The sequence below is a fragment of the Nicotiana sylvestris genome, chromosome 1, assembly GCF_000393655.2.
Source record: "Nicotiana sylvestris chromosome 1, ASM39365v2, whole genome shotgun sequence".
Lineage (NCBI taxonomy): Eukaryota > Viridiplantae > Streptophyta > Magnoliopsida > Solanales > Solanaceae > Nicotiana > Nicotiana sylvestris.
The window spans coordinates 176,541,226-176,566,252 of NC_091057.1; the positions used below are offsets into that span (position 1 = coordinate 176,541,226).

Genomic DNA, 25,027 nt, shown 5'->3' on the forward strand with positions numbered 1-25,027 from the left:
ACCAACCACCACATTTTAAACTGACCAAATTTTCTTTAATTTGAAGCAGGGACAGGGAATGTTACTGATGATGGAAAGATGCGCCACAAGAAAGATTGTCAAACTGGGGCAGAAATTTTCGTTCATTTCGAAAATTTTCGGGAAGTCTAACACAAGTTTGGCGAAAAGCGGTATCCCCAGCAGTTTTTCGGGAGAAGGCAAAACAAGTTTTAAAGAAAGCAATGTCATGAGGAAGATAACACGAGTTTTAAGGGAGGTAGTCTTCGAAGGAAGAAGATAACAAAAAAAAAAAAAAAAAAGGAAGACCAGTTTTGCAAAAGGAAACGGTTTGCAGAGGAATGAAACATCAGTCTTAAGGGAAGTAGTCTTTGAAGGAGTAAGATAACATATTTTTGAAAAAGTGTTATCCCCAGCAATTCGCAGAGAAATGAGACACCAGTTTTGAGGGAAGTAGTTTTGAAGAAGGAAGACAGTACAAGTTTTGAGGGAAGTAGTTTTGAAGAAAGATAATTCAAGTTAGAAGGAAAATGGTTCAGGAGGTAAGGAGAAAGGAATGGCGTTTTATTTTTGAAGTAGTTGTTGAAGTCAGGAGCCCGCCTGAATAACGGATTGGCGATTTATTTTTCGAAGTTGTTGTTGAAGTCAGGAGCCCGCCTGAAGAACGGAATGGCGCTTTATTTTTCGAAATTGTTGTTGAGGTCAGGAGCCCGCCTGAAGAACGGAATGACGATTTATTTTTCGAAGTTGTTGTTGAGGTCAGGAGCCCGCCTGAAGAATGGAATGACGATTTATTTTCGAAGTTGTTATTGAAGTCAGGAGCCCGCCTGAAGAACGTAATGGCGATTTATTTTTCAAAGTTGTTGTTGAAGTCAAGAGCCCGCCTGAAGAACGGTATGACGATTTATTTTTCAAAGTTGTTGTTGAAGTCAGGAGCCCGCCTGAAGAACGGAATGACGATTTATTTTTCAAGGTTGTTGTTGAAGTCAGGAGCCTGCCTGAAGAACGGAATCACGGTTTATTTTTCGAAGTTGTTGTTGAAGTCAGGAGCCCGCCTGAAGAACGGAATGACGCTTTATTTTTCGAAGTTGTTGTTAAAGTCAGGAGCCCGCCTGAAGAAATGAATGACACTTTATTTTTCGAAGTTGTTGTTGAGGTCAGGAGCCCGCCTGAAGAACGAAATGGCGCTTTATTTTTCGAAGTTGTTGTTGAGGTTAGGAGCCCGCCTGAAGAACGGAATGGCGATTTATTTTTCGAAGTTGTTGTTGAAGCCAAGAGCCCGCCTGAAGAACGGAATGGCGATTTATTTTTCAAGGTTGTTGTTGAAGTCAGGATCCCGCTTGAAGAACGGAATGGCGGTTTATTTTTCGAAGTTTTTGTTGAAGTCAGGAGCCCGCCTGAAGAACGGAATGGCGCTTTATTTTTCGAAGTTGTTGTTGAGGTCAGGAGCCCGCCTGAAGAAAGGAATGGCGCTTTATTTTTCGAAGTTGTTGAGGTCAGGAGCCCGCCTGAAGAAAGGAATGACGCTTTATTTTTTGAAGTTGTTGTTGAGGTCAGGAGCCCGCCTGAAGAACGGAATGACGCTTTATTTTTTGAAGTTGTTGTTGAGGTCAGAAGCCCGCCTGAAGAACGGAATGGCGATTTATTTTTCGAAGTTGTTGTTGAGGTCAGGAGCCCGCCTGAAGAAAGGAATGGCGCTTTATTTTTCGAAGTTGTTGTTGAAGTCAGGAGCCCGCCTGAAGAAAGGAATGACGATTTATTTTCGAAGTTGTTGTTGAGGTCAGGAGCCCGCCTGAAAAAAGGAATGGCGCTTTATTTTTTGAAGTTATTGTTGAGGTTAGGAGCCCGCCTGAAGAAAGGAATGGTGCTTTATTTTTCGAAGTTGATTTTGAGGTCAGGAGCCCGCCTGAAGAAAGGAATGACTTTTTATTTTCAAGTTTTGAAGCTGGGAGCCCGCCCATATAACATGGGAATACATTGAAGTTTGAAGTCAGTAAAGCGGAGGGTTACAACAAAAATCCCCAGCATAGGTTAAAATTCAGAAGTCGGAAGGAAGGCAACACTAATTAGAAGAAGGGAGTTCAAGCTTCGAGGGAAAAATAATTCGAAGCTCACAAGAAGGAAATAAGCAGTTCAAATTTGGCAATCAAGAGAGAATACGAATCAAGTCAGAAGCAAAGAAACATCAGAGGAAACATAAGACAGCAAGACAGCAAAGCAACAAGGCAACAACAGTCACATGACCAAGTTTGAGAATAAATATTTGTAATTCATAGACCATAGCTTAGTATAACTTCTTTATTTTTATCAAGGTGTAACAAGAGGTCAGTAAGTAGCGGCAGCAGCAGCGACAGCAGTAACAGCAAATCCACAGCTCCAGGGTAGTCCCAGCTACCAAAATTTTCCGAACTACATTGACCTAATTCCCTTTTAGCCAGGGATATGTAGGAAACCTTTGAAGCAGAGGTTCGGTCAAATCATTCAAAAAATGCTTCACAAGGAGTAGCCGAACGGGCAAAAATCGCTCGTATCCGCTCACTTTATCTTTGCACGGAAACTCTTCATGTTTTCGTACAAAGAGGGGAAGCTGTGAGCACGTGTTTTTGCCCTACAAGAACTACTCCCACAAAAATTCAAAATAAAATGGTTTTGTGTTGTTTGTGATTTATTTGTATTTTTGTTTATGCATGTTTATTTCTACTTTAATTAAGAAAAATACAAAAATATATGTTGAATGCGCATTTAGGATTTAATTTTATAATTTAGGAATTAATTAAACAATCAAGTTTGCTTTACAAAATGGAAAGATCACAAAAAATATGTACTTTGCATTTTTGGCATTTAATGTCCGAATTGTGTGATTTTATCTTTATTGGGTGTTTAATTGCATGTGATAGTTGTTATTAAGAGTTAATGTTTTAAGTTAATTGTCAATATTACAATTCAATTATGATTTTAGTTGAAAAGGAATTAAAAGAAAATGAAAGAAGAAAAAGAGAAGAAAAAGAGTGGACATTAGGCTGATTTCAGTGCAAAAATCAGGCCCAAATCACCCATGAACCAGGTCCAGTTTGGCCTGGTCAGAGACGTCTTAAAACGACGTCGTTTGGTCACTTTTAATCAAAGCCGTTGATACGACTTGATCCAACGGTCACAGATCAATGCCCCTTACCCATTCCCTGGCCCGACCCGCCACCCGGATCGACCCCGACCCCAACACTAAACCAAACGACACCGTATTGGGTTAATCTCCTTGATCCTGGCCGTTGATCTTAATTAATCTAATGGCCGGGATTAAATTCCCCACCTGGTATATATTCTTAAATCCTACCCCGCCCCCTAAACCAAGCCCCCCACCTCTTCGTCTCTGAGCTTCAGAAACCAAACATATCCGCCGCCTTCAACCACCGTACACCGCCCACCGGAAATTGCCTCACGACGGTTCCAGTGGTCCAAACCACCCCATTTTTACACCATGGATTCTCCTCGACCTCCCCAATCAGAACCCCTAACCATTATCCCTCGAATCCCAGCCGTTTGTGTCGAATATTAAATTGAAATAAGGCCGGAACCCTAGTTCGTCCAATGACCCCCAATTCACACCACAGCTCCGCCCTGACTTCTTCTCTCCAAATCCACCTTACCCTTCCTTCGAATCTAGTCCCAGCCGTTCGAATATTGATTTTGAGCCAAGAACCCTAGCACCGCCACAAGATCCCCTGGTGGCGGCACCTAACCTAAACCCTCCCAAACTCACACCTTTTGACCACTAGACCTCCCAGCCCCACATCACACCCTAGTTTCGTTCGAATCTCATCGGAACTATTCATGTCCCAAATCGAACGAGCAAACCCTAAACCTAGAGGCAGTCCGAGGAAAATTGGGGGTTCTAATTGATTTTAGTCGAGTGTTCTCATTTGAGAACACTCGATTAAAGTCCGGTTTTACCCCAAAAGGCTCAAGTCGAAGTTACGAGCAGAGCGAGTGAGAGATAGGTCTGAGTTCGGAGGTATTTCTTCTATTTCTCTATTTGTTTTCATGTTTTGTTTGTTTGTTTGTTTAAGATGAGTTCGAATTCATCTTTTATCCATAACTCTTTTTCCTTTTCCATCAGACCTTCTTATTTGGTCCAATTTTATCATCATTTCTGTTTGTTGTCGGTTGTTGTATACTGTAATGTGTGTAATAGATTGAATAAGTGTCGTCGATTAGTCTGTTTTGTTTGAATGTTAGATTAGCATGATCATAGTTTAAGTTTTGGTTCATCCCCATAGGTTTACCTTCCTGTTTCTTCTCTGTTCTAATGTTGTGTTGAAGTAAGCCTGATGGAATCAGTTGTTTCGAAGTGTTCCAATTTCCCTTTCTCATGGTTATCCACCATGTTCTTTCGTATGAGTTCAGTTTGTTTTCGTTCAGTGTTCATCTATTTTGTCTAGGTTAGAATTGTGATAGCTTAATCCCTGTATCAACGCGTTGTTTGATTCAGTTTCAGTTTTAGCTTCAATGATTCTGTTGGGGTCTGTGTGGAGTTAATATGGTTTTGATTCAAGTTCAGTCTGTTGGTTCCAGTTAGAATTCAGCCTTAGTCATTTAGTTGTTAGAAACTTGGTAGGCTGGATTGATTATAGCTGTTGTAGTTTGTTGAATTCAGCTTGGCTGGTGGGTAGATTTGAATAGGTTGGAGTTGAAAAGCTCAATGCAGGGTGAAAGGAAGTGGGTAGGACAGTAATTTCAGGGTTTTAGAGGGTAATTTGGGATTTGAAAACAGGAAGAAATGGTAGTTTGAGTGTTCTGTCCACTAAGTATTAAAGCACCATTAAACTAATGAATTGTTTGGTAATAGTGGGGAACAAAACATGATAGCATGGGGGTTAATTGAATATTATAATCTGCCCATACCTTCGGGCACAAAACACATGATCATGGGATGTAAGAGAATATCATGGGCAAAAGATGGTGGTGGTATTAGTTTAAGTGCTTTTGAGAGGGGGAAGGGCCTGTTTTGGGGGCAGATAAATAAAGGAATGTTTGGACATAATAGGTTTTTTTTTCGGAAAGAGTTGGGGTCGAAAAATCTGAAGGGGGCTTTTTCTTTAGTCTGGGTTGGCTTTTCTTTTGGGGCAGACCTTAGAAGAGAAAAAGCAATCTGAAAAGGGAAAAATAGAGAGAGTTCTTGGGAGTTTCACTAGTCCTAAAGAAATCAGCTGGTGAGAAAACATTTTAAGTCAGTTCTTCTTTAAGCAATCTGAGAGTTTGAAAACACTTAAAATACTAGAGAGTTAGTCAGTCTCTTAGGGATCAGTTTGGGGAGTTTTAAGCTTGAAAGGGACAGAGAGAAATACTGAAGAAGTCTCCATGTGTCATTGAAATTCTTTTCCTGCTTCAGTGATTTCATTTTCCTAATTCAAATACACTAGACTGATCTTGAATGACTTTAAGTCCAGCTGAAGTGGTTTCTGATGGAACTTTAGTCTATTAAAAATTTCAAGTGGTTCTGGTCGTCTCTTGGAGTTCATTTGGTTTGTTTGGGTACTACTGTGGGTCAATCTTTTGGTTTCTGTTTGGTTTTTGGGTCATTGAATCATTCCTGGGTTGAAGAATAGCTGTGTTGGGGCTGTGTGAAATTCCTAATAGTTGTTGACTACCCTGCCGAGCTAACTGCTTCTACTTCCTGTTGATTTCTGATTTCCACGTACACAATTTGAACTCACCTTGATGTAACTGTAGATTTGAATGAAATGGAACCATATTTCCAGAGCCTTGCTCGTTTGGAATGCATATGGCTGTATTTGATCATCTTTTGAGTAGTATACATATTTAGTCCATCTAATTTGTATTGTATTAAAGACTGTTAAACTGTTAATTCATGTAGATTATGTTGTAGACTTAGTATAGTTTAGTACTGATTTCGGTTAATATTGAGTTAAAAATTGAACATCAGTGTCGTTTGAACCTATAAATAATCCAGAAGTCAACATGTGGTGCTTATTACTATTTCAGGTTAAACGTTCTTTTAAAACAGTCCAACATGCTAGTTATTGATGTCCTCTCCTTGGTTCGTTAAGCTCACTATTTCGACGTAGGAACAAGTAGTTGCATGTTAATGGTTAATATCAATAGTCTACTTGAATTCGAATCAGTTAACTTATTCGTGAATGTTAGGGCCCCCTGTTATTTCTTTAAGGACAAATAAAATAGAAGAATAATAGTCGTTTTAGGATTAGCCTTTAAATAATAAATGAGACGAGCCTCGCCAAATAAAAAAATACAAAGATCGCGGGGCCGTCGTTAAATGTATATATTAAAACACCTAGATTGCGGGACGGACCGTCTAATGAATTTTACGGCTTTTCCTCAAAAATAATAACGCGCTAGTCACTTTAGGTGCGCTTTTAATAAAATACTTTCTTAAATTCGGGTGCATATTTATGTGACCCAAATCCAAATCTCAACGGAGTCGGAATGTGTCAATAACCACGGGTGCATTGATGTGACGTGGTTCGAGATGTGTTTTCACGATGTTGCAATTCTCATTAAAAAATAATAATAATAAAAGCGGTAAAAGGTTAAAATTTGCACATAGGTTCAACATATATTAAAATCAGATAAATAAGCCGAATATGACAGTTGAGCGACAGTGCTAGAACCACGGAACTCGGGAATGCCTAACACCTTCTCCCGGGTTAACAGAATTCCTTATCCGAATTTCTGGTTCGCGGACTGTAATACAGAGTCAATCTTTTCCTCGATTCGGAATTCAACCGGTGACTTGGGACACCATAAATCTCCCAAGTGGCGACTCTGAATTAAATAATAAATCTCATTTCGATTGTCCTTTAATTGGAAAAACTCCCTCTGCGCCCCTTTGCGGTGGCGCGGGTGAAAAAGGAGGCGTGACAAAGACAATTCTGCATGCATAGCTCAATTGAAAGGAGGATATATCAAAGGAGATAGAACAAAACACATTTCACCGAAATTCTTTTTCACTCATGATCTTCAGAAGAATGGTGAAATAGATGTACAACAAGTTCATTCAAGTGATAATTTGGTTGATCTGTTCACTAAGGCATTACCAACCTCAATATTTGAAAAACTAATATATAAGATTGGAATGTGTCGTCTTCGAGACACTAAATGATTTTTCATCAGAGGGAGTAACTACACGCTGCACTCTTTTCTTTAACCAAGGTTTTGTCTCACTAGGTTTTCTTGGTAAGGTTTTTAATTAGGCAACAAGCAATGCATATTATAAATAACTATGTACATCCCAATATTTTTTTTGTAAGTTATTAATGAGACACATTATCTTACATGGACATCCAAGGAGGAGTATTATAAATAGTTTGTACAGTGGATACTACATTGGATGCACATGTTATGAAGAACATAGTTTGTACATTTGTAATGGAAAGATACACCAAAGTGAAAGAAGAAAAAGACTTCTTCCTTTTTTCTATCTCTTCTTATTTATATTTTACTGTATTGCTTTTATTTTATAACACTATGTTTGTTTTAAACTTTTAATACATAAACAACTCCATTACCAAATAACCCCTGATAATCTTAAAACAAATTTGCCTCCATTTCTTTCCCGTCATTTGAGGAGAATTCTCATAGACCAATTAAACAGTCCTTTTCCACAAAAAGAGGCATGATATTTGTTTGTTATCTAGGCTATCGCAAAAGATTTGATTTTTCAAGTTGAAGTCAAGCACATAATTATAGCAACAAGGCATGGAAATTGAAAATTGGTAATGCTTATCCACTCGTCACAAAACCACATGCTAATGGAATGAGAATATTAGGCAAAAGCTGCAATTTGAAGTTAATTGACGAGTAAACATGCTAATTAACGACCAAAACTGCAAATAGGCGTTAAGTGCGGAGCGGTATGTTGTCATTTCTCGAACAACCTTTCACTTTCTTCCTCTTTTCCTTTTTGACTATGAAATTATAATAAGCATGGATTATCGCGCTTCAAGTCTTTAATTTCATTATTATTATTATTATTATTATTACTTTGGCTTCAGTTCTTTATCCCTTTCATTCCCTTTTTGTGCTTCAATACATTCCAAATTTTAAAACGGGTAAGAGAAATTCTAAGTGGAATAGTACTAAGCAGATTATTCGAATTTGTAATACTACATATTGTAACGAACACTCAAACAACAAGACAATAAGGAGGGAGGGATTGATATAAATATAGCTGAGAAACTATGAATAACAATAAAATTTCTAAATTAAGGCAAAGATATTGATTTTTCACATGTTCCTAACTACTCATACATAATTTGCTAATTTCTAACTCGTATCCTTTGTTTCTTTTACCTTAAAACTACAATATGAAGAAATCTTCAAACAACGGTAGATCTAAAATACTCCCTCCGTTCAGTTTTACTCGTCTTTTACATTAAAAAATATTTTTACTTTTACTTGCTCATTATACTAAATGAAGAGAAAGACAAATTTTTTCATGTTGTACCATCATCATTAACGGCAATTGTAAAGACTTATAAAAATGCTATCATTATTATAGGTAAAATTGTAAAAAAAAAAAAAAAATAGTACTTCATTTATTTTTTCTTAAAAGGAGTGCAAAATCAAAAGTGGACAAATTAAATTTAATAGAGGGGGTAAAAATCAATGATTGCAGAATATTACCCTATTTGGCCAAGCTTCTCCAAATCCAAAAGCATTCCCCCCTCCCCCTCCATCCAAAAGTGTTTTTTTCCCTAAGTTAGAGTGTTTGACCAAGCTTTTAGAAAGAGAAAAAAAATCTTTTGAGGAAAAACAGAAAAAAGTAGAATTTTTTTTCCAAAAGCACTTTTTTTAAAATGTACTTTCGAGAAAAATACACTTAGAATCAGTTTTTAAAAGTTTGGTCAAACACTAATTGTAGATCCGAAATACTTTTCAAATTAATTAGTCAAACACAAGCTGCTTCTCACCAAAAGTACTTTTAAAAAAAATATTTTTTTAGAACAAATACTTCTCCAAATAAATTAATTTTTACGGCTTGGCCAAACATGCTGCATATTTGCACTCGTTAATGTTATATATAGCAATGGTGCAATCTTGATAAAATAAAAAAATTCTGAAGTTACTCAACTACACCCACCCCTATCTCTAAATAGGTGGAGACACACTTCCCACAATTATAAATTTGCACCTCACTAGTTAGGAGAGTAGTAGTCTAATTTCTAAAGTTTGTCCTGACCATATTTATGGTTATGGAGATTCACTATTCACTATTCACTATATATATATATATATAAGGAAAATGATGTAACTGTAACCAAAAAAGCAGAAATCAAGTTCAATTTCGAACAAGTACATTATCTAGCCCCACATTGAATTATTATTGTGGTAATTACTATATTGACTTTTCACCGGCAGAGAAAATTTTATGGTTCAGCTGAGGTGCTTGTGCATTTTGGGTACTATAATAAAAATGAATTTATGTTAGAATATTTAAAGTACTAACAGAACATGGACAATAACTATGCGATAATATCATGAAAGGGATTTTTTTAACTGTGTGTCAATATCAAACTTTGTTGGTATTCCTATGTGAAAAATGTAAAATCATCATGCATTATTGTCGCAATAGATAGAGGAGATGTACTGTTATAAAGTTTTATTGTATATACAGTGAATTTTATAAGGGTATGAAAAGGATGTAAATTATAGCAATTATTAATTACCAAACTAACAAAACACATCTTAAATTATGATGGAGAGATAAAATTCACTTAATCTATCATTGCACGAACGTGATTTTTAGCTTAATGACATCAGTGGTTGTAGTGATTAGTGTACCTTGATTTGAATTAGTTCCCTCGTTTAAATTATGATCTCTCCATTCCACAATTGTTGTTTTTTTTTTCTCTTTTCAAGAGTTAAAAGAAAAGGTGACATATGACCAAAATTTTTATTGTACGATTGTGAAATGAGAAAAATTACATTCAGTTAGTAAAATATGCACACGTTTTATTGAAATGTGAATTAGTCTATGTTAAGAAACAGTCAAATGTAAACTGATGAGAATATTTTAGGACAAATGAACTAGAGATATTTTCCCCAGCTTATTTAAATACTCCCTCCATTCACTTTTACTTGATATGTATACTAAAAATAGATATATTTTTACTTGTCACTTTACGTATATTAAAAGAAGACAAAAAAAATATTCAGTTATATCCACAATATTTATTACTCATTTCAAATCATTTTTTTAAATCCAATAAATATTCATCAATTAATATGGGTCTCATGGTAAATTATGCACTTCATTTATTATTTCTTAAGGGGCATGTGTGATGCCCCAAAGGGCCATCACCTGTTTTCTTACCCATTATGTGCTTCCGAGGCCTTGAAAACCTCAGTTAGAGTCGCTTCGATTTGCGTGCGCAATTCGGGCGTGTAGCCGAAAAGCTTAAATATGAAATTCTGTGAAAAATGCTAAGTTTTGATATTAAAATGAATATAATTTGGCTTCGGTCAACATTTTGGGTAAACGGACCTGGACCCGCGATTTGACGGTCTCGGAGGGTCCGTAGGAAAATATGGGACTTGGGCGTATGCCCGGAATCGGATTCCGAAGTCCCAGGCCCGAGAAATAAATTTTTGAGTAAAATTGTTTTCTGAAATTGTTAATGAAAATTGATTAGAACGTGTTGGTATCGGACCCGTATTTTGGTTCTGGCGACCAGCACAGGCCTTATATGTGATTTAAGAGGTTTCTGTAAAGTTTGGTTAAAATCGAACGTCGTTTGACGTGTTTCGGACTTGAATTCCTAAATTTGAACTTGATGAAGTTTTTGAAAATTTCATTGATCTTGAAGTTTAATTCGATGTTCTTTATGTTATTTTGGCGATTTGATTACACGAATATGTTCGTAGAATATTTTTGAGGTTGTGTATATACTTAGGTTAGAGTTTCGAGGGCTCGGTTGAGTTTCGAGTAGGTTCCGGATGCCTTAGGCTTAAAAAGATCACATGTTGCAGGTTCAGAAAATATTGCAGGTCTCTGAACCCTCTTGCGCGGTCCGCGAGAAATCGCGTGCGGCCGTGGTCGCCTTTGAGCGATCTGCGGTGGATGTTGTGCGGCCGCGGTCGGCTTTGTACGGTCCGCACGGGGTTATGATCTGCAGGTCTTCAGAGAGACCTGTGCGGCCGCGGTCCTTTTTGTGTGAATCGCACATGGAGTTTCAGAGGGGTATAAATTCACGTGGATTTCAGTTATTTTTACACTTTTCAAAACCCCAAAACGTAAGAGGCGATTTTCTAAACAACTTTTCTTCTCCAAAACGATTGGTAAGTGATTTCTAACTCATTTTCTTCACTTCTTAACATCTTTTAACATGATTTCAACTTCAAATCAAAGATTTTCATGGGGAAATTAGGTGTTTTGGGTAGAACCTAGGTTTTCTAAAATTAGGCATTTGGACTTCAATTTGAGGTCCGATTTCAAAACAAACCATATATTTGGATTTGTGGGGGAATGGGTAATCGAGTTTTGGTTAGAACTTCGAGTTTCGACCACGTGGGCCCGGGGGCATTTTTGACCTTTTTGGGTAAAACCTGGTAAAACTTATTTTCATGCATCGGGTTGACTCATTTAGCATTTATTAAGTAATTAAGTAACTTATGACTAGATTCGAACGGATTGGTGGTGGAATCAAGAGGTAAAGCTATAATTGAGACTTGAGTGGTGTTCAAGGCATCGGGGTAAGTGTTTGGTCTAACCTTAGCTTGAACGATTAAGAGTGAAGTCATATTTGCTACTTGCTTCTTGTTGAGTACGACGTATAAGCATGGTGACGAGTATCTATACGTTGGTGTCGAGCATGACCGTGAGTCTTAAATTGAAAATGGTTGTGTCCTTAAATGACATTTCATATGCTTTAATTAATGATCTTCTATATTGCGCAAAGAATTATTCTATCCTCGCAGATCTTATTTATGTTTGAGCATTGTCATTATTTGGGCTGAGTACAAGCTAAGTTAAGATTGGTTATAGCTGATTCTCCCTTGCCGGGATGATTATTTCGATATCTTTGTTCCCTTGCCGGGAAACTAATATTTTGTTTTAGTTCCCTCGCCAGGAGTTTATTATATCGCTTATGTTCCCTTGCCGGGATTTCTTGTAATTGTGTAATGAAATAGGAGCGGGTGGTACGCCTACCACAAGATATTATGAAATGGGAGCGGGTGATACGCCTACCACAAGATATTATGAAATGGGAGCGGGTGGTACACCTACCACAAGATGTTATGAGATGGGAGCGGGTGGTACACCTACCACAAGATGTTATGAAATGCGAGCGGGTGGTACGCCTACCACAAGATATTATGAAATGGGAGCGGGTGGCACGCCTACCACGAGATATAATGAAATGGGAGCGGGTGGTACGCCTACCACGAGAAATGATGAAATGGGAGCGGGTGGTAAGCCTACCACGAGATATGAGAAATGGGATCGGGTTGCATGCCTTCAACAAGAGAAAACTGAAAGTGAAAGTTGCCTTTATTTTCTTCATCTGTGATAGAAGTTATATTGCTAGCTTCCTTATTATTCCCTGTTATTTTATTTTAACTGCTATCTCCGAAGCATGTTTCCCTTCCCCAACTTTAACTGCTTATTACTTGTTTACTTTTTCGCTATATATTGTATAACTGCACAGGTTTATCTGGAGTCTAGTCCTAGTCTCGTCACTACCTCGCCGAGGTTAGGCTAGACACTTACCAGCACATGGGGTCGGTTGTGCTGATGCTACACTCTGTGCTCTTTTGCACAGATCCAGATCTTGGACAACAGCAGTAGCGCGGGAGCCAGCCTTCAGTCCAGTAAGATACAGAGGTAGCCTTGCAGGCGTCCGCAGGCCTGACGTCTCCTTTGTCTTTTATTTCAGTCTGTTATCTCATGTATTCGAGACAAACAGTTTATATTTTCTTTCAAATGGTTGTATTTAGTACTCTTAGAAGTTCGTGAGTAATGTGACACCAGCTCTTGGGTAGAGACATATGTTGATTCTCGCATTATTGTTTTGTCTTCTTTAATTTAAGTCTTCTGCATAATTATTTAGTTCTGTTGCTTTCATGTTATCACTGATAATTGTTAAAAGAAGTAATTGTTAATGAATTAAGCAGTTAAGGATTGGCTTGCCTAGCTCACATTAGTAGGCGTCATCACGACTCCCGAGGGTGGGAAATCCGGGTCGTGACACGTTGGTATCAGAGCTCTAGGTTACATAGGTCTCACAACTCACGGACAAGCTCAGTAGAGTCTGAGGGATCGGTACGGAGACATCTGTATTTATCCCAGAGGCTACAGAGTTAGGAAAATCTCACATTTGTTCTTTCTTGTCGTGCGGATTTATTCCTCAAATGCTAATTGAACTTCTACTCTGTTCTTCGCAGATGGCGAGAACACGCACTTCCTTATCTACCGCTTAGCATCCAGAGCCCCCTGCAGTAACTCCCGCTAGGGGCAGGGGGTGAGACTGAGGCCGTGCTAGAGGCCGAGGTAAGAGCAGAGCTCAGCCTCGAGCAGCAGCACCATTGGCGGAGCCTCAGGTTTATTTCGAGGAGGAGGTTCCGGCCCTAACAGTTCCAGTGGGCCCAGCTCAGGTCCTAGAGGGGTTCATTGTCACCCCAGTTCTTCAGGACGCTCTGGTCTAATTGGTGGGCCTCATAGAGAGTGTCACCCGAGCGGGTTTGCTTCCAGTAGCACCAGCCACTTCTCAGGCTAGAGGAGGGGCTCAGACTCCCGCTACTCGCACTTCGGAGCAGGTAGCTTCCTAGGTTCCAGCGGTTCAGCCAGCGGTGGCAGTTTAGCCGGGTGTAGTGGCTCAGACCGGCGATGGAGCAGCTATGTCCGCCGATGCTTTGTGGAGACTGGATAGATTCACCAAGATCTTCATTACTACTTTCAACTGAGCTCCTTCTGAGGATCCTCAGGATTTCCTATACAGCTGCCACGAGGTTCTCAGGAACATGGGCATTGTTGAGACCAATGGGATCGATTTTGCTACATTTCGCTTATCCGGATCTTCCAAGACTTGGTGGAGGGATTATTGCTTAGCCGGGCCAGCCGGGTCGCCATCTTTGACATGAGAGCAGTTTTCAGTGTTGTTTCTGGAGAAGTTTCTCCCCGTGACTCAGAGAGAGGCCTTCCAGAGGCAGTTTGAGCGCCTCCAGCAGGGTTCCATGATGGTCACCCAGTGTGAGACCAGGTTCATTGATCTCGCTCCCCATGCTCTTGTCACACTTCCCACCGAGAGAGAGAGAGGGTGAGGAGGTTTATTGGTGGTTTTATTCAGCCGATTCGTCTTCAGATGGCCAAGGAGGCCGGGAGTGATATCACATTTTAGGAGGCGGCCAATGTGGCCCGCCGAGTTGAGATGGTTCTGTCACATGGAGGTGGTCATGGGCCGGATAAGAGGCCCCGTCATTCGGGTAGATTCAGTGGTACCTCGTCTGGGGGTAGAGATTCATATGGTAGAGGCCATCCTCCTAGGCCCTTTCAGTCAGCTCTTCAGGTCTCCCATGGTACTCTAGGTGGTCGTGGTTCCCAGACACACTATTCTGATCAGCAGTCTTATAGTGCACCGCTGCTTCAGAGTTTCCAGGGTCGTCAGCCCCAACAGCCGAGGGCTTGTTTTGCTTGTGTCGACATGAGGCACATTGCTAGGTATTGCCCTCGAGCTCCGAGCAGTTTTCCGCATCAGGGTTTTCGTGCTATGGTACAGGCACCAGGTGTTCCACAGACTGCCCAACCAGTTAGAGGTGGGGGTAGAGGTGCTAGAGGTGGAGGTAGAGGTCCTAGAGGTGGAGCTCAGGCCGCCAGAGGTGGAGGCCAGCCAGCAGCAGGCCGTCCCAGAGAGGTAGTTCAGGGTAGTGGGGCCTAGCCCCGATGCTACACCCTTCCAGCTAAGCGCGATGCTGAGGCTTCAGATGCAGTTATTACAGGTACTATTCTGGTTTGTGATAGAGATGCTTTAGTGTTATTTGATCTGGGGTCTACGTATTCGTATGTGTCAACTTATTTTGTATCGTACCTGGTCGTGCCTAGTAGTTCGCTGAGTATGCCTATTTTTGTATCTACACCGGTGGGTGATTCTATCATGGTCAATCGAGTTTATCGTTCTTGTATTGTAGTGATTGGAGGTCTTGAGACTCGTGTTGATTTGTTGCTTTTAGATATGGTCGATTTCGATGTTATATTGGGGATGGACTGGTTATCCCCGTACCACGCTATCTTTGATTGCCATTCCAAGATTGTGACTTTAGCTTTACCGGGTATGCCTCGTTTAGAGTGGAGAGGGACCCTGGTCATTCTACCCATAGTGTTATCTCTTATGTGGAGGCTCGGCGTATGGTTGAGAAGGGGTGTTTGGCCTATTTGGCTTATGTTCGCGATTCTAGTGTGGAGGTCCCTTCTATTGATTCTGTACCCATTATTCGGGAGTTTCCTGAGGTTTTTCCTTCAGACCTACCGGGTATGCCGCCCGACAGGAATATCGACTTTTACATTGATTTAACTCCGGGCACCCAGCCCATTTCTATCCCACCGTATTGTATGGCTCCACCGGAGTTGAAAGAGTTAAAGGAACAGTTTCAGGATTTGCTTGAGAAGGGTTTTATTAGACCCAGCATTTCGCCTTGGGGTGCGCCGATGTTGTTTGTGAAGAAAAAGGATGGTTCGATGAGAATGTGCATTGATTACCGACAATTGAACAAGGTTACGATCAAGAATAAGTATCCACTGCCGAGGATTGATGATTTGTTCGATCAGCTTCAGGGTGCCAGGGTATTTTCAAAGATTGACTTGAGATCTGGCTACCATCAGTTGAGGATTAGGGCATTCGATGTTCCTAAAAAAGCTTTCCACACTCGGTACGGGCATTATGAGTTCTTGGTTATGTCATTCGGGTTGACCAAAGCCCCAACAGCGTTTATGGAGTTGATGAACCGAGTATTCAGGCCTTATTTGGACTTGTTCGTGGTAGTCTTTATTGATGATATTCTGATATATTCCCGCAGCCAGGAGGAGCACGAGCAACACCTCAGAGTGGTTCTTCAGACTCTGAAGGATAGTCAGTTATATGCTAAGTTCTCGAAGTGTGAGTTCTGGTTGATTTTAGTGACATTCCTGGGTCATGTTGTATCAGTAGAGGGTATTTAGGTTGATCCAAAGAAGATTGAGGCAGTCAAGAACTGGCCTAGACCAGCATCAACTACAGAGATTCGGAGTTTCTTAGGGTTGGCAGGTTACTATCGTCGATTCGTGAAGGGGTTTTCATCTATTGCAGCCCCGATGACCAGGTTGACCCAGAAGGGTGCTCAATTCAGGTGGTTGGACGAGTGTGAGGCGAGCTTTCAGAAGCTCAAGACAGCTCTGATTACGACACCAGTATTGGTTTTGCCCATAGGTTCAGGGCCTTACACAGTCTATTGTAATGCTTCCCGTGTTGGGCTTGGTGCAGTGTTGATGCAGGATGGCAAGGTCATTGCCTATGCTTTAAGGCAGTTGAAGATTCACGAGAAGAACTATCCGATTCATGATTTAGAGTTGACAGCCATTGTTCACGCATTGATGATTTGGAGGCATTACCTGTATGGCGTGGCATGTGAGGTGTTCACAGATCACAAGAGTCTTCAGTATTTGTTCAAGCAAAAGGAGTTGAATTTGAGGCAGAGGAGGTGGTTGGAGTTGTTGAAGGATTATGACATCACTATCTTATATCATCCGGGAAGGCCAATGTGGTGGCCGATGCTTTGAGTAGGAAGTCAGCTAGTATGGGTAGTCTTGCTTATATTCCTGTCGGTGAGAGGCCGCTTGCCTTGGATGTTCAGGCCTTGGCCAATCGGTTCATGAGGTTGGATATTTCTGAGCCTAGTCGAGTATTAGCTTGCACGGTAGCTCGTTCTTCTTTATTGGAGCGTATCCGTGATCGGCAGTATGATGATCCCCATTTGTGTGTCCTTAGAGACACGGTGCAGCACAGAGGTGCCAAGCAGGTCACCTTAGATGATGATGGAGTTTTGAGATTGTAGGGTCAAATTTGTGTGCCTAATGTGTATGGGCTTCGAGAATTGATTTTAGAGGAGGCCCATATCTCTTGATGCTCTATTCATCCGGGCGTCGCGAAGATGTATCAGGATTTGCGGCAACATTATTGGTGGCGTAGAATAAAGAAGGATATTGTTGCATATGTGGCTCGGTGTTTAAATTGTCAGCAGGTTAAGTATGAGCATCAAAGACCTGGTAGTTTGTTTCAGAGGATTGAGCTTCCCGAGTGGAAATGGGAGTGGATCACTATGGACTTCGTAGTTGGACTCCCGCAGACTCGGAGGAAGTTTGACGCAGTATGGGTCATTGTTGATAGGCTGACCAAGTCAGCGCATATCATTCACGTGGCAGTCTCCTATTCATCCGAGAGGTTAGCTGAGATCTATATCCGGGAGATTGTTCGCCTTCATGGGGTACCGATATCCATCATTTTGGACCAAGGTACGCAGTTTAGCTCGCGCTTCTGGAGAGCAGTTTAGCGAGAACTAGGTGCTCAGATTGAGTTGAGTACAACATTTCATCCTCAGACGGACGGGCAGTCCGAGCGGACTATTCAGATTTTGAAGGATATGCTCCGAGCTTGTGTCATTAACTTTGAAGGATCGTGGGATCAGTTCTTACCTTTAGCAGAGTTTGCCTACAACAACAACCACCAGTCGAGCATCTAGATGGCTCCCTATGAGGCTTTATATGGTAGGAGGTGTCGATCTCCGGTTGGATGATTTGAGCCGGGAGAGGCTCGGTTTTTGGGTACGGATCTGGTTCAGGAGGCCTTGGGCAAGGTTAGGATTATTCAGAACAGGCTCCGTACAGCTCAGTCCAGGCAAAAGAGCTATGCAGATCGTAAGGTTCGAGACGTGGCTTTTATGGCTGGTGAGCGGGTGTTGCTCCGAGGGTCGCCTATGAAGGGCGTGATGAGATATGGGAAGAAGGGCAAGCTTAGCCCTAGGTTCATTGGTCCATTTGAGATTCTTGATCGAGTGGGAAAGGTGACCTATAGACTTGCATTGCCGCCGAGCTTATCAGCCGTGCATCCAGTTTTTCATGTATCCATGCTTCGGAGGTATCACGGCGATTCATCCCACGTGTTAGATTTCAGCACTGGCCAGTTGGACAAGGACTTGTCCAATAAGGAGGAGCCGATAGCTATTCTAGACCGGCAGGTTTGTCAGTTGAGATCCAAGAGTTTCCCTTCTGTTCGTATTCAGTGGAGAGGTCAGCCTCCTGAGGTATCGACCTGGGAGTTCGAGTCCGATAAGCGGGACCGTTATCCTCACCTTTTCCCCGACTCAGGTACTTCTTTCTTCTGTCCGTTCGAGGACGAACGATTGTTTTAGAGGTGGAGAATGTGATGACCCAAAGGGCCATCACCTGCTTTCTTACCTATTATGTGCTTCCGAGGCCTTAAAAACCTCATTTAGAGTCGTTTTGATTTGCATGCGCGGTCCGGCGCGTAGACGGAAAGCTTAAATATGAAATTCTATGAAAAATGCTAAGTTTTGATACTAAAATGAATAAAATTTGACTTCGGTCAAGATTTTGGGTAAACGAGCCCGCGATTTGACGGTCTCGGAGGGTCTGTAGGAAAATATGGGACTTGGGCGTATGCCCGAAATCGGATTCCGAGGTCTCAAGCTCGAGTAATGAATTTTTGAATAAAATTGTTTTCTGAAATTGTTAAGGAAAATTGAAATGAAAATTGATTAGAACGTGTTGGAATCAAGCCCGTATTTTGGTTCCGGCGCCCGGCAGAGGTCTTATATGTGATTTAAGAGGTTTCTGTAAAGTTTGGTTAAAATCGGACGTCGTTTGATGTGTTTCGGACTTGAATTCCTAAATTTGAACTTGATGAAGTTTTTGAAAATTTCATTGATCTTGAGGTTTAATTTGATGTTCATGATGTTATTTTGGTGATTCGATTACACGAATATGTTCGTAGAATGTTTTTGAGATTGTGTATATACTTGGGTTAGAGTTTCGAGGGCTCGGGTGAGTTTCGAGTAGGTTCCGGGATGCCTTAGGCTTAAAAAGATCAGATGTTACAGGTTCAGGAAATATTGCAGGTCTCTGAACCCTCTTGCGCAGTCCGCGAGAAATCGCGTGCGGCCGCGGTTGCCTTTGAGCGGTCCGCGGTGGATGCTGTGCGGCCGCGGTCAGCTTTGTGCGGTCCGCACGGGGCTATGATTTGCAGGTCTTCAGGGAGGCCTGTACGGCCGCGGTCCTTTTTGTGCGGTCCGCACAGGGAGTTTTAGAAGGGTATAAATTCACTTGGATTTCAGTTACTTTTACACTTTTCAAAACTCCAAAACGTAAGAGGCGATTTTCTAAACAACTTTTCTTCTCCAAAACGATTGGTAAGTGATTTCTAACTCATTTTCTTCACTTCTTAACATCTTTTAACATGATTTCAACTTCAAATCAAAGATTTTCATGGGGAAATTGAGTGTTTTGGGTAGAACCTAGGTTTTCTAAAATTGGGGATTTGGACCTCAATTTGAGGTCTGATTTCAAAACAAATCATATATTTGGATTTGTGGGGGAATGAGTAACCAGGTTTTGGTCCGAACCTCGAGTTTCGACCACGTGGGCCCGGGGACATTTTTGACCTTTTTGGGTAAAACCTGGTAAAACTTATTTTTATGCATTGGGGTTGACTCATTTAGTATTTATTGATGTAATTAAGTAACTTATGACTAGATTTGAGCGGATTGGTGGTGGAATCAAGAGGTAAAGCTATAATTGAGACTTGCGTGGTGTTCAAGGCATCGAGGTAAGTGTTTGGTCTTACCTTAACTTGAGGGATTAGGAGTGGAGTCATATTTGCTACTTGCTTCTTGTTGAGTACGACATATAGGCATGGTGATGAGTATCTATACGTTGGTGTCGAGCATGACCGTGAGTCTTAAATTGAAAGTGGTTGTGTCCTTAAATGACATTTCAGACGCTTTAATTAATGATCTTCTATATTGCGCAAAGAATTGTTCTATTCTCGCAGATCTTATTTATGTTTGAGCATTGTCATTATTTGGGCTGAGTACACGCTAAGTTAAGATTGGTTATAGTTGATTCTCCTTTGCCAGGATGATTGTTTCGATATCTTTGTTCCCTTGCCGGGAAACTATTATATTGCTTTTGTTCCCTCGCCAAGAGTTTATTATATCGCTTATGTTCCCTTGCCGAAATTTCTTGTAATTGTGTAATGAAATGGGAGCGGGTGGTGCGCCTACCACAAGATATTATGAAATGGGAGCGGGTGGTACGCCTACCACGAGATATAATGAAATGGGAGCAGGTGGTACGCCTACCACGAGAAATGATGAAATGGGAGCGGGTGGTAAGCCTACCACGAGATATGGGAAATGGGATCGGGTTGCACGCCTGCAACAAGAGGAAACTGAAAGTGAAAGTTGCCTTCATTTTCTTCATTTATGATAGAAGTTATATTGCTAGCTTCCTTATTATTCCCTGTTATTTTCTTTTAACTGCTATCCCCAAAGCATGTTTCCCTTCCCCAACTTTAACTGCTTATTACTTGTTTATTTTTCCGCCATATATTGTATAACTGCACAGGTTTATCTGGAGTCTAGTCCTAGCCTCGTCACTACCTCGCCGGGGTTAGGCTAGACACTTACCAGCACATGGGGTCGGTTGTGTTGATGCTACACTCTGTGCTCTTTTGCACAGATCCAGATCTTGGACAACAGCAGTAGCGCGGGAGCCAGCCTTCAGTCTAGTGAGATACCGAGGTAGCCTTGCAGGCGTCTGCAGGCCCGGCGTCTCCTCTATCTTTTATTTCAGTCTGTTATCTCATGTACTCGAGACAAACAATTTATATTTTCTTTCAAACAGTTGTATTTAGTACTCTTAGAAGTTCGTGAGTAATGTGACACCAGCTCTTGGGTAGAGACATATGTTGATTCTCGCATTATTGTTTTGTCTTCTTTAATTTAAGTCTTTCGCATAATTATTTAGTTATGTTGCTTTCGTGTTATCACTGATAATTGTTAAAAGAAGTAATTGTTAATGAAATAAGCAGTTAAGGATTTGCTTGCCTAGCTCACATTAGTAGGCGCCATCACGATTCCTGAGGATGGGAAATCTGGAGTGTGACCGCATAAAAAAATCAAAACATGTCAAGTAAAAGTGTACGGGATGAAGTATATCCGAACATCTAACAAAAAGATTAGCATTTCATGAGGATTATTACCGTTAAAGAAATAAATTATGGTCCGGGTTTTGCCTATTTAATATCCTCACAAGTCACATGCATCCTTTTGTTATTGAAACAAGATTTAATTACTCGATGACCCAATACAGGTTGCGTATTAAATACCTTATTTAAACCCAACGGTAATTATAATTTAGGCGCCCCACAACAAGGTTATTATGGATTTCCAAACACACTTAACAAATTTAATTCTTCTCCTGCTCTGTTAATTCTCGAAAATAGAATTTATCTGATGAATTTCCAAATTTAGACCTAGAATTACCATCAAGGTATTAGTACGAGTCATTCACACAATAAATGTGAACCGATTTTTTTGTTATCTTTTTCCCCTCCTTTCTTCCAATACTTCTTCCGTATCAAATTATTTCTCGTGTTTCTCTTTTACATGTTCTTAATAAAATATTAATTAGATGAGATTTTTGACTATTTCATCTTTATTTATATTTTATTGGTGTTTGAACAATCATAACGTCCTTCCTTAAGTGAGGTGTTTGTAGGCTTCAAAAACAATTACTACTCCTAATAATAAGGGTGTTAATGGATATTTAAAAATTGATGAAACCGACCGAATTGTATCGGACCGAACCAATTTTTAGGTTTCTTTTCATAAAATCGTAGATTTTCATATAAATCTATAATTGCACCGATAATTAAGTTATATTTTTTATTTTACTAAAATAAACCGAAATATTATCAAACCGTACCGAATAAATTTATATGTTAAAAATATATTTATATATTAAGTTTAAAAATAATAAACCATCTTTCATATTTTCTTAATCCATCAACCTTTAAACATTAAAAATGTCTAGATAATTTTGATACGTCTTGTAAAAGTAAGTATATTATCACATTTAACTTCTACTAGTGACTATTATATGACATTTGAAAAATACGGAAAAGTTATCGAACCGTACTGATACCGAAGAGAAACCGACGTGATTGAGTCGGTTTCGAAAAGTTTAATTTTGGTTAGACATATATAATAAAATAATTGAAAAATTGGTATCTTATAAATTTTATAAAGAAAACCAACCAAATTGAACCATTGACATTCCTAACTACTAAGGGTAAAATAAAAAAATATTATTCTAAATTTTTAAAATGACAAATAATTTAAGATAGAATCATAATAAATAATTTGAGACGAAGGAGGAAGTACTTATGTAATTACAGAATTAAATGAAAGAAAAAACCTTCCAAGTCCCTCCTTATTTAAGCGCCATAATATTGCTGGTATATCTTGCCTGCTTGCCAAACAACAACGAAATCCCTCTGAAATTGCTTATCAGCTTACCCTGCCCCTCCCCCTACTTACTTCCCATTAACTCCATTTTCAATTTTATATAGCTTTCCAAATTCCAACACTCTATCTCACATCATTCTCTTATTATTCAATTCAATTTTTATTTTTTTTTTAAAAAGAAAAAGAGAGAAAGGAAAAGCTCCAAAAAAAAGTAGAGAAATATCAGTCACAGAAAAGACTCATAGTACAGAAACTAGTTACTCGTGTCGTCGTGGTATTTTTCTCAAATCCCTCCGCAATTTCTCTGTCTCCTTCTCTCTTTCCATGTGAAGAAATCACCGAAACAGAAATCTGAAAAATACAGAGACTCGATAATGAAGGCAAATAGTGCTAAGCTTATAGTTTTTCACCCTTCTCTTCACAAACAAGGATCCGGAACAGTAATTACTGCTTCTCCTCGCATTTGGTTTCTCGTTTTCCTTTCCTTTTTCACTTTCGCTTTTGCACTTTCTTTCTTCACCGCTAAGGAAACATTACCCAGTTCCAAAACCAGCTCCGTCACATCCGCCGTTAACTCTCCGTTACCGGCAACCGTATTCGACGCGCTCATTCACTATGCTTCAGTAAACTCTTCCACAGTCTCTTCTCGCATGTCGGCGGTGGAGCTGAACACAATCGCTGCCGTCCTACGCGGCTGCAAAAAACCTTGTAATTTCCTTGTTTTTGGGCTCACACACGAAACTCTTCTCTGGCATTCCCTCAACCACAACGGGCGCACAGTTTTTGTCGATGAAAGTGCTTATTTGGTCTCTAAATTAGAAGAAAAACACCCAGGGATCGAAGCTTACGATGTTCAGTTCACGACAAAAGTAAGTGAATTGCACGATTTGTTGGATTATACAAAAGAGCAGCTCAAAGGTGAGTGTAGGCCCGTACAGAATCTTTTATTTTCTGATTGCAAATTGGGCATAAATGATTTGCCAAATCACATATACGATGTGGCGTGGGACGTGATTTTAATAGATGGGCCACGTGGGTTTTCCTCGTCGGCGCCGGGAAGGATGACGGCGATATTCACCGCCGGTGTATTTGCTCGGAGCAAAAAAGGTAGTGCAACAAAAACGCACGTGTTTGTTCACGAAATTGATAGAGAAGTTGAGAGAATTTGCAGTGAAGAGTTTTTATGCGGTGAGAATTTGGTAGAAACGAAGGAATTGTTGGGCCATTTTGTTGTGGACAAAATGGAGGCTAATAGGTTTGAATTTTGTTCAAATTTTGATCCTTCTTCATCTCCTTCAAAATCATCATAATCTTCTTCTTCAGGTGTTTGAGAAAAAAAAATCTCAAAGAAGATATTATTATTTTCTTTTTTTAGTATATCACGTTTATAGATATGAGTAATGTGATGTAATATTTCATAGGTTCCAAGTGTGAAATATTTTAGAACCTAAAGCATTGGTGAACCCAAGTATTGCTTTTCAAATTTTAGCTTTCTTCTTCTTTTGATTTGTTATACTATGAATTTAACGAACTTTGTGGAATTTTGCTGAAAATGACACTAGCTATTTTCTTGTTGAGCGAAATTGGTTTGGAAAATTTTGCTATTAGTAATAATTCCAATTTCTCTAATGAGTGACAACTCAAAATTATTTTCTTGTTTTAGCTAAAAAATTGCTTCAACCTGTTCATAACATAATTTCTTGTGATATACCCATTTGTAGCTCATGTGTAAGCTCTTTTTACCTTTTATTTAGGATTTTTTACCAAGTCTTATATGTTCGATGTTTGGATTTCGCATCGTACTGTCAGTTGTTTAGGATTTTTATTGTTAATCCTATAAAGGGATTTGGGATTGTTCCCCAATATTCAAATAAATTTTACTCTCTCCGATTCACGTGATCATTTTAATTTTTTATTTTAGTTTAAAATAAGTATTTATTTATATAAATAAAGAAGGAATTAATTTTATTTTTTTCAAATTTACTTTATTTACATATTTCAATATTTTAAGGTAATAATTAATTAAAATTAATTTAGTGAATATTTTTTTTCTACGAGTTTATATTTCTTTAATTATTGTATCAAAGGTAAAATGGTCCGTATTTGCATGTCGGAACGAATTTCATTTAGATATGATAATTTTTTTTTTAATATTAATTATTAATGGTGTCCAAATCAAATGAAATACATAATTAGGACATGACAAGTGTAGTTTGTGCCTTTTTTAAGAAGTTGATTCAAATCATAAACACCTTTCTTTTTGAGGAGTTGAAAACAAAGTTGACCAAATATTTCAAGATAGAATATGCAAAATTATGAGTTTTTTAGATTTAAAAGTTAAAACATTGTAATTGTAATCCAAAAATCTAATTTTGAAGTTTGGTATGATTTGAAACGAAACCAGGAGTGGACACTTGTGTTTGAATATTGGATGACCCGTCGGTGATTGATTTCGAATATTTGAAACTGAGTTTTAATA

General features: G+C 39.6%; 1 protein-coding gene across 1 annotated transcript; it reads left to right on the forward strand.

Annotated features, from left to right (window-relative positions):
* The first annotated feature begins 22,553 nt into the window (after window positions 1–22,553).
* On the forward strand, window positions 22,554–24,031 carry LOC104232525 (protein IRX15-LIKE-like). Its single transcript, XM_009785744.2, has one exon. It carries the CDS (start codon window positions 22,923–22,925, stop codon window positions 23,856–23,858), a length of 936 nt encoding a protein of 311 aa, XP_009784046.1. The 5' UTR covers window positions 22,554–22,922; the 3' UTR covers window positions 23,859–24,031.
* Window positions 24,032–25,027: the final 996 nt, after the last annotated feature.

Bases quoted from the DNA above. Each gene is read 5' to 3' on its own strand.
- LOC104232525 (XM_009785744.2), top strand. From the start codon at position 22,923: ATGAAGGCAAATAGTGCTAAGCTTATAGTTTTTCACCCTTCTCTTCAC.